The sequence below is a fragment of the Vigna unguiculata genome, chromosome 3 (genome assembly GCF_037176805.1).
Source record: "Vigna unguiculata cultivar grain cowpea cultivar isolate G323 ecotype 2 chromosome 3, ASM3717680v1, whole genome shotgun sequence".
Classification (NCBI taxonomy): domain Eukaryota; kingdom Viridiplantae; phylum Streptophyta; class Magnoliopsida; order Fabales; family Fabaceae; genus Vigna; species Vigna unguiculata.
The window spans coordinates 3,999,314-4,009,290 of NC_140794.1; the positions used below are offsets into that span (position 1 = coordinate 3,999,314).

Here is a 9,977-nt window from a genome sequence, read left to right on the forward strand (position 1 = left end):
TTCTCATTCCAAGGAGAGAATATAAGAGATAAAAATAAAATATAAAAAACTAACCATAATGAAGGATTATATAAATTGTTTATATTATCATCATCTAATGACATATTTATATGTACAATAAAATTATGCGAATTTTGTAATAATCACTTCAAAATTCATGTCTGAAATACTTTTTAATCAATGACAAGATGCTTAGATAAATACCAATTCTTTATTGTAAAATTACTTAAAATATTCTTACTAAAATCCATAATGTCTAATAATATGCTGGAGTTTTAGCCACAATCTTTTACTAAGATCTTGATATAGAGATATAGGTCGAAGTAAAAAAAAACAAAGAAAAAAAAAAAAAAACTCTGCATGTTATATAAATTATTAAGGTTACATGAAATATTTAAAATAAACTTATATCATACAAATATGTCAGATATATAATATGTCTATTTTCACCTTCATCTTACCCATACTTCAAAGATAAACGATTTAATATTATAGATATTTTACATGTTTTTTTTTCTTCCATTAACCTATGACATAAAAGTTACTCGAATAAAAATAATAAACATATATTGTTTATACGTTTCTTTAATTAGTTAAACACTATTAGAAATTATCATATTACATTAAATTTTTCTTGCAAATTAAAATTTACAAGACTTTTTTTTGTCTTTCTTTTAAGAATTTTAATTGGTAGATAATTTCTTCATGGATAATTATTTCTTACAAAATTATAAAATTTGTAAGTATTTCCTACAAAATTTGTTGCGAAAAGTGTTTTATACATAATATTTTGCAAGAAAATTGGTAACAATTTCTTACAAATTTTTTTCTCACAACAAAATTTGTAAGTATTTTTTACGAAAAAAATTTCAAAACAAAATTGACATGAAATATGAATTTTTTTTAGTGAAAATTGAAAAGAAATATATATATATATATATAACCTTTCTAAATGGTTGTGCTGTGTTTCACTAAAACTTCAGAAAACAATCCGTGAAAGTTAACAATATAAAATATATATATATATATATATATATATATATATATATATATATATATATATATTTGTATTAAAAGATGATTTTTTTTGTTGCTGTTGGGCTTTTTTTTTTTCTCATGAAGGAAAGGGACCTGTTCTTTTTAGAGAAACTTTTTGTGTGCATGTAATCTACACAAAAAGGAGTGTACCCAAAAAATGTTTAGATATATAAAAGATGTGGACCAAATAATTTTTAGATCTATATTTTGAATAATGAAGGAGAAAGAATTTATGTGAGGTCCACTTTAGGAAGTATATAGACCAAAGAACACATCCTTTTTTTTTTCTTTCTTTTTCTCATTAGAGTCCATGAATTTTGGTCGAACTGAATCCACAAGCAAAGAATCTCTCCTTTATTTACATAAAAAGTTTGGCTTAAATTCTGCAACGTGTAGAACTGCTTTTTATTTGTGTTTTTGATTTTCACTAACAGTAACTGTAAAAATTGAAAATGATTGAATTGTATAATATTATTAGCCCGCAAAAGTTTCTTTCTACGGTCAGAACAGAAAGTGTTTTAAAGTTGCCGGCTTCAATGATAACCACTAGAGTTAATCAATCATTAATTAACCTTATAATTTACAAAGTAGTTTTTTTCGTTTTTCAAAGATTCGTACGATGACAAGGCAAAAGTAACTCTCTGCCACCTTTTCTCCAAATAAATAAATAAAATTTAAACCACTCTTTTAACTCTTTTAACACCAACTACTTTTGATTATTTCACGCATTTAGAAAAATATCAGTGATAATAAATTTGTAAGTTGCCATGATTTTTTTTCTTCTATTTATTGGGAGAGGGGCGTTGGAACAAGGAAGTTTGTTAAAGTTTTTGATTATTAAACTTGACCAAATTAAGAAAAGATGATAATTTTAAAAAAAAAGTGTAGTTGTGCATGAGTCATTAAGGATATATATACATCAACGTTAATCAGTACAGTTCATGCACGATTGAACTGCGTCCAAATCTAAAACAGTTTAATTAGTTGATACGATAGAAGAAGATGTTTAGCAGAAAACAATATTTGAGAAAACTGCACGAGACAGACAGAAACAATGGAGCATGTGACAGAATCAGAACATATATATCTTGTTTGTGTGAGATGCATAGATTCATTGGAGAGAAGACATAAAATCTGAAAAGGGTCATGTGGCACACGATGACAGGGCCGAATGGAACACGTACATTGAGATAAATGTTCGGCCACCGTAACTGAACTGATTGAAACGTTTAAACAGGGAAAAGAGGAATTAAAGAAGAAAAGGTAGGAAGAGTGAGATATGATTGAATTAAAGTATGAGCTAAGCGAGGTCCACCACAAAGTTTATGCATGACACATGGTACAGGTCCAGTCACTCATAAATCAAAACACCCAAAACCAAATCACACATCATGTAAATCTATATACATATATATCTACAACAACATTATGAGGCAATCATTGGCTAATACATGAGGTTACAGCCACCTGATAGAACGAAAATTCAAAACCAATCATAATTTTCTTAATGTTTAGTTAGAAACACATACAAGATGTATATGTTTCAGTAGCGTGAAAGAATATGTAGAAAGTTTCAAAATAAGTTATATTTAAAATATATAAGATATAAGTGGGTGTAATTTTTATTTTATATACAAGTTAGTTTTGTAAAATTAAGTTAAACTTAAAATTTACTTCTTACTGATTTTTATGACCGAGAGAAACTTGGTTTAGGAGACTTTGGGTTGCAGTAAAAAATGAGGTGAGATGGGTGGTGGAGATGATTTGATTGGGTTAGGAGGAATAAAAGGAAGATAAAGAAAGAGAAGAAGGTAGGGTTTGATGGTTGACAAATATTGTAATGGGGTTTGAGGGTCTTTAAAGATACCCAACAAGTGGTGTATTGCATCACACCCTTATCGATCTATGCATTCGGGAATAGGGCAACCAAGTATTGTGCATGGCAATTATATCTTTCAACACAATCATGGGCTACTTTTAGTGCAACACCTTCCCTCACTTATTTGCGTAAAGCCTTCAAATGCTTATCTTCAGACGCATACTCATCAACATCCTTTCGTGCGTTATCTCTCTCTCTCTCTCTCACTCTTTCTCTCTCACACACACACACACACTCTTTGGCCCATTCTTTTCGTTTCACGTTTACTTAGTGCATTTTTCTCTTCCTATACGTACCGTTTCCCTTTAATTGCGTTGTGTTTATCCCCCACTCTCCAAATTGCCAAACTTCAATTAATCATTTGAAACAAATCCTTCGTAGTTTTCTTCCCCAGATCAGAACGCGACACTTGATTAAAAGCATACACCAATTAACGACACATACTCAAAAAGGTTTAAGCTTTTCCTATGGAGAAACTGACACAAAGTTGAAAAAAAGAAAATACAAATCACAACTTTGCTACCATCTGTGGAATAAAGTAATTGTTGAACAGTAAACAAAGGTGGGTAAAAGGCACATAAGGGTTTAAGGGTGATTTTGCAAGTAAAAGTCTACATTAGAAGGAAATTTGGCGTTCGAAATGGTGATTTATTGGAGGGGGTAGAGAGATGCATAGTTAAAAATGGTGATTTTGTTTTGACTTGTTACTACACAAAGAATTATGCTGGTTTCTAGTAGTTTGTGATCCTAAGATTTGGTCTCAGGCTTCTCACAGAATTAGGTGCTTTATTGTACCATGGACGCATTAATATTTTTGGTGTGTGCTAGATTTGGCTTCTCAATATACATTTTTACTTCTAAAATTATGGATAAAATAATATAAGTGAGGTCTTAATTACCAAAGGAAAATGTTTTTTGACACCATTTCTACCAATTAATAACCCACTTTTAGGAGTATTTTGTTCATTAAAAATAATGAATGAAAAGTGTGTGTATAAAATTATAAAAAATTCTAATTAATGATCAATTTTAATAACAAAGAAAATGTTTAGAGACCAATTTTTTAATTAGAGATCAATTTAGAGATTAATTTCTTAATTATAGATCAATTTAGAGATCAATTTTGTGGTAGTTAAAATTTTGATAGCTAATATTAGTGACCAATTTAGATATCAATTCATAATAGAAACTATTTTATTTATCAATTTAAAAATTTATAATTTTTTATTTATAATAAAAACTATTTTAGTTACTAGTAATTTTTAATTTATAAATTCATATCTAAGTTAGTCTTGACTAATTATTTTTAGTCATTAAAATTAATTATTATTCAAAAAATTTCTTATATAGTATATTCTCTTAATCATTTATTTTGATTATAGTTTTTTTTTTCAATGTTGTTGCTTTTTAGGTAGTGGCGAGTATCGTTTTTGATAAGGTTTGGTGTGGTGAAGAAATTTTCCTATTTTATCAGAAAAAAAAGAGTATTATGTGATTGTACAATATCACTTATTTATAAATTTAATTAATCCATGACACTTAATTAAATATTATTAATTATTTAATATTTTGAAACATGGATATTATTTAAAAATTGAATATGTATAATTTTAGTACTTTATAATCTTGAGATCGAATATCTTACGCTACAAGGTTGTCCTTGTCACTATAACATGATTTCCTCTGCCTATGAAGAAAAAAGGTATGGTCTTTAATTGTGAGACGGCCAGTGTCTACCTTGCAAGAGAGGTTACCACCAAACATGGGGTGGTGGGGCATTATAAATCACCCAGTTTTCTATCATTTCATTCAAAATATCAGATTCTCTACGAAAATTTAACATTTTTTTGTTTTTTTGTTTAAAAAAAGTGCAACAATGATATTTCCCATGCCATGCACATGCACTTCATTAACCTAAGATCCGTACACTTCCTCAAACCTTCAACTCAACTCAAGTCACTTTCCCAACTAGTTACTATTTCAGTGAGAACAAGTAGTTAGTTAACCGGTAACACCAGACAACAGTGAAAAAAAAAAGACGCAAAATGTTTTTATCTCCTTAAAAGAATGCAAAAGAAGAAGGTTCAACCCAAACAAAGAGAAACGTAATACAATATTATAAAATATAGTCAGTGACATACTCTAGACCCAATAAATTAATAAAAGAATTTGCGACATAGCAAAAAAGAAAAAAAACGAATTATAACCAGAAAAATTATAATCCAACTCTTATGTTGTTTCAAATTTTGTTAGATAATTATTAAGAGAGAAAACAAATTAGAAAAGTTACACCTTTACTATAAGTTATCATTTTCGACGCATTGAATAACTAAAAAACATCAATCCTTATAAATGAAAAAAAAAAACAACGTTAAAAGGAGAATTTTGTTTTATTGAAAGTAATTTGTGAAGATTTTAAAATGAAAATGAATTAATAATAAAACTAATTAAATTTTCGATGGAAAAATTATTATCTACAAAACTGATAGATATTCTAGACTAAAAACATTAAACTGACTTATAAATGAAAGAAAATAGATATGGGTGTTTTTCCTTGGCCTTATTAACTTTTACGATTCATCATGGCACTTTTTGTTTTCTGTTTGACTTTGTCCTATGTATCGTAGGTTAATATACTTCGAGAACGGTCCTAAGTAAATTTTAATTAATTAAGAGTCAATAGAGCTATGGCGTTCTAATCCGAACTTTTTTTGCAATGTTCTAAATATTGGAATTGCTTTATTTCAACACTTTCCTTTTAAGATGGAATCGACCGAGCCTGATTAGATTAGTATCCTATAATCATGCATAATGTCTGGCATTTTTGTCCTTAACTAGGAACAATGCTGTCATCAAGATATACAATGTTTTTTTTAAAATAAACTTTTACGACACTTATCTGCCCCCTACCATGACACATGAAAAGAAAAGAGAACCCACTTCTCCATCGCTTTAATACAACTTATGATAAACATTTAATTAATCGCGATATCTGACAATTACCAAAGCAATAATTTGACACAGTTAGGAGATAACGATTGACGAAGATATTGCAAAGTCACATATAGAGACGAAGAGCTACTAAAATAATTAATTTTCATTACTGGAACATTAAACATTTAATTACGTATACATGGGAAAAGAGAATTGAAATGAGTTTGACTGATACACTACGTTACACGTAGTGGTGGTACAATATATATTATATATAAGAGTGGCTAAAGAGCTAATTAAGCTTCTTCTTTTTTTTCTTTTCTTACATGAGTGCCCAACAGTTACAGCTACCAGAACAGGCAAATTTAAACCACACCTTTACATAAATCAAACCAAACACTTATACCAAAGGCTACGTACTATTCTTGCATTGTAGATATGAGTGATCTTAGATGTGACCTCACTCGGTAAAGTAATTGAAAGTTTGGGTTATTTTCTCTTTTAAACTTTTTTTTTTTTTTTTGGGGTCATTCCCTTGTTTCATATAACTTCAATGGTGAAATCAGACTTTGCCAACAGCACCAAGACCAGCACCTGCATGGTTGGGTTCCATTGTTCCCATCTTCACAGCTCCAATTATGTGCCCATTCGCTTCTTGAACCTTCACCGGCTCATCTAGTGCCACTGGGGTGGCGTTTCTGTACATCAAATACATCACCATCTGAATTATCCCGAACAGAAACCCGAGTGTGTTTGGGAGCTGCATCGTCACAAAAATGCAAACATTGATGTCTTTATCCAAAAAGAAGAGAAAGAATCAAATAAAATTGCACTGTCCTACACATAAAAGGTTTATCTGATTAAACAATGATGCACTTTGGAATGTGGGGTGTCCATGTTGCACTTGGATTTATTCATGGGAGCTCCAAGTTAATGGAGCACGCAAACATGTAATTTTTTGTACTATTATTGATTCGACATTATCACCTTTAAAGCAAAACGAAAAACTAAAGGGGCTTGCCCAAAAAGGGAATTAATGGACAAAGTTAGCAAGACACGTAGACACCTTTGTATCAATAATAATGCAGCAATAGTTCAAAAACATGAATATATATCCTCGTAGTCGTACGTAGGAGTATTAATTAATTACAGCATTGAACTTACAGCAACGTAATAATCCCTGAGAAGAAGACCGTAGAAGAACCACATAACAGCATTGATGGTCAAAAACATGGACAAGGTAAATGGCATGTATTCCACGCTCCTTGTCTTAATCACTCGCTTCTGCATGATTGATCATAACACTTGAATTAATGGTTGCTCATGTGTATTACTTTTGAAAAGATTGAAATTTTGTAAAAACAAAACATTGATTAGGTTTCATTAAAGGCTCACAATGATGAAGAGAGGTGCAGCAAAGACACTGATGTTGAAAACAAGGCAAATCCATCCTATGATGGCAAGACGCTTTGCTCCCTTCGACAGGTAGAGAGTTGACAGAAGCATGGCTCCGAACCCAAACACATTCAGCAACAGAAGAAGCTTGATGGTCGTAAGCTAAAAATAAATCCGAACATTTAATTTTAGTTCAAAGTTTATATATAAAGAAAATAAATTAAGAAAAAACTATATATCTATATATAAGATAAATACCCTAGGCTTCCTTGGAGCGTAAATTAAGAAGATTGTAAGGTAAATTGATTCCACAACAATTCCAAAAGTGTTAATGGTGATGAGGAGAAGAGCAGATTCTCTTTTGACGAATGCATAGTAAATCCAAAGCATTGCACTGAACAGTGCAACAACGTAAGGAAGTGACTGAAACCCTTCAGTGGATTTCTTCTTGTAGATTTGGTAAAAGGTTGGCCTGCAAGTTAAGTTGATGAAATTAAAATTACTTCACAGCATGACTAAAGATTAATCACAAAGATTACACATGCCAAAAGAGAAAAATAAAACAGGATCCACTTACAATGGAGCAAGAAACACTCCAAAGGAGATGATGTTGCCTATAAAACCAAACCGGTAAAGAAAACAGGCATTAGTACGATGAAAAACTGGTATAGATATCAAAACAACAACTTTTGTTCAGCTCATCCTACGAACACATTTGCATGTTCCTAACTGCACTGAATACGCATGCAATAATATAAAGTGAGAGAGAATAGGGATGTAGTGTATATACCCAGAAGACCGAACACAAAAGCCCAAGATTCGCGATGCATGGCCATGTGTATTGAAATGAATCTAACAGAGGTTTTGGAATAGTTGTCTCTCTAGATATGTGTGGGGTTGAAAGTAAAAGTTTTGGTTCTCTCTGTGTATTTGTGTGTATGAAGATTTAGGGTGGGTATTTATAGAAAGCAAAAGCAAGAGGAGGTGGTCAACTTGCAGAGAGGGAATGCAAAACATGAATTTAGCTTTAACATACTTTCCAGTTGCTCCTCCCAAACACCGTATTTGCTTTAGCACTATCCAAACACCTTTCTTACCTTATTGCACTCTCTTAACCTCTTTTGTTTAAAAACCTCCCACACATGAACCCTCACACGAGGTAAATCATGTAACACAGTACTATTACTGGTACATACACGAAATTCCCCTGCCCCACCATGCCTCTTTCTGATGTGTCACCCACCAAATGGCTTAAAGCCTTACAACTCATTCATACTTTGGAATCTTGGTTCATATACTTCTTCTTCTTCTTCTTCCTAGGGCAGGGTTTATCTCTACGAATCAGATACAATTTACCATGAAAATGTTACGGTGATGAATTTCACCGTCTTTGGCAGTATTTTGCATGATGATGCCGGGTCCATCTTGTGAACTATACTTATAGCGACAGCCAATTCAATTTGCACTACTCTTTTATGCGGATATTAATAATAATAATAATAATAAACGTGCTTCTCTCTCTTTATTTTTTCTTTTCAATTATTGGGCAGCCAGCCACCAAAAAGCTTCAAACATGATGTAATAATCAATACCAATTATTATTATTTTTATTATTATTATCATGCTATGTTATGTTTCTTCCGTCCACTTAATTTTCTTCCATGTTCTCTAACCACGACGTTACCTATCTTAATTAAATGGTATCTTAAATGGTGGATTAATTAATTAATTAACCAATATTCATGATTCTCATGATTAGTATACTTGGTTGTTTAATGTAATATGTATTTAAAGTTGTAACCAAAACGAAAATTTTGGGAGGAGAAGTAAATGAGAAATCACACACAAGGATATATACCCAACTATTAGTATTTATTTTCGTTAATTAACTTTGATTTAAAAAGTTTGGAATTCTTAGCACTATCCCACAATTGGTCTGCTTCTGGTCCTCCACGCCACCTTCCTTATAATTTTCTTTCTTTTGAGGTCCTTTTTCGAAAAAATAATACTTTTTAATTGGTAAAACAACAATTTGGTGCTAATGATTACGTGAAAAGTGTTGTGAATAAATTATTAAACAATCGAGAGTATGACTAAAGATATTGTTATATGTAAAATCACTTTGGAATTGTAACTTTTTAATTGAAAAGAAAATGACTTTTGTAGTTTTTCGTCATTGAAATTCCATCATTATATATTTTTATCATTAAAATATTGCCCTTCCTTATAGTAGTTGAGTATATCCACTCGGTATGTATTTTTATTACTAAAAACATTTCTTTCATTACTAAGTATAATATCCAGTCATCGAATTATAATTTTTCTTATTGAAAAAAGGTTACTAAAACCTCACTCTTCTGCGTCTTCACGTATCGTTTAACATATTTCAATTTTTTACAACAATTTAGTAAGATCCAAGATACTAACAAGAGTGAAAGTAATAGATGGAAGAATCTCATACATCAACTACATGAATAATTTTGCTATTATAATTTTATTTTATTTTTTTCTTCTGTTTTGGGAAAATTTACTTGTTGTGTATTTATAGTTTGAGGAAAGTAAATTTGTGGGAGTGGTTTTGCTTTGGAGATTGAATGATGAAGAAATGGAGATTGGGATGAAGATAAAGTTGAGACCCAAGGTGTGGGAAGCGTCACAATTAGCAAAACTGGCAAATAAAGGAAAATAGAAACTAGAACGCTACAGCACCAAGTGTGGTGCACACTAAAGA

General features: G+C 30.8%; 1 protein-coding gene across 1 annotated transcript; it reads right to left on the reverse strand.

The window, feature by feature from the left end:
- Positions 1–5,996: 5,996 nt before the first annotated feature.
- On the reverse strand, positions 5,997–8,295 carry LOC114174990 (bidirectional sugar transporter SWEET14-like). Its single transcript, XM_028059734.2, has 6 exons — positions 8,037–8,295; positions 7,824–7,860; positions 7,505–7,718; positions 7,247–7,408; positions 7,016–7,135; positions 5,997–6,611 (listed from the first exon to the last, which is right to left on the reverse strand). The coding sequence occupies exons 1-6, from the start codon at positions 8,080–8,082 to the stop codon at positions 6,414–6,416; spliced, it is 777 nt and encodes a 258-aa protein (XP_027915535.1). The 5' UTR covers positions 8,083–8,295; the 3' UTR covers positions 5,997–6,413.
- Positions 8,296–9,977: the final 1,682 nt, after the last annotated feature.

Coding starts and splice junctions, on each gene's coding strand:
- LOC114174990 (XM_028059734.2), bottom strand. CDS start 8,082: ATGGCCATGCATCGCGAATCTTGGGCTTTTGTGTTCGGTCTTCTGG. Junction 7,409..7,504: donor ACGCTCCAAGGAAGCCTAGG/GTATTTATCTTA, acceptor ATTTATTTTTAG/CTTACGACCATCAAGCTTCT. Junction 7,136..7,246: donor CTGCACCTCTCTTCATCATT/GTGAGCCTTTAA, acceptor TCAATCATGCAG/AAGCGAGTGATTAAGACAAG.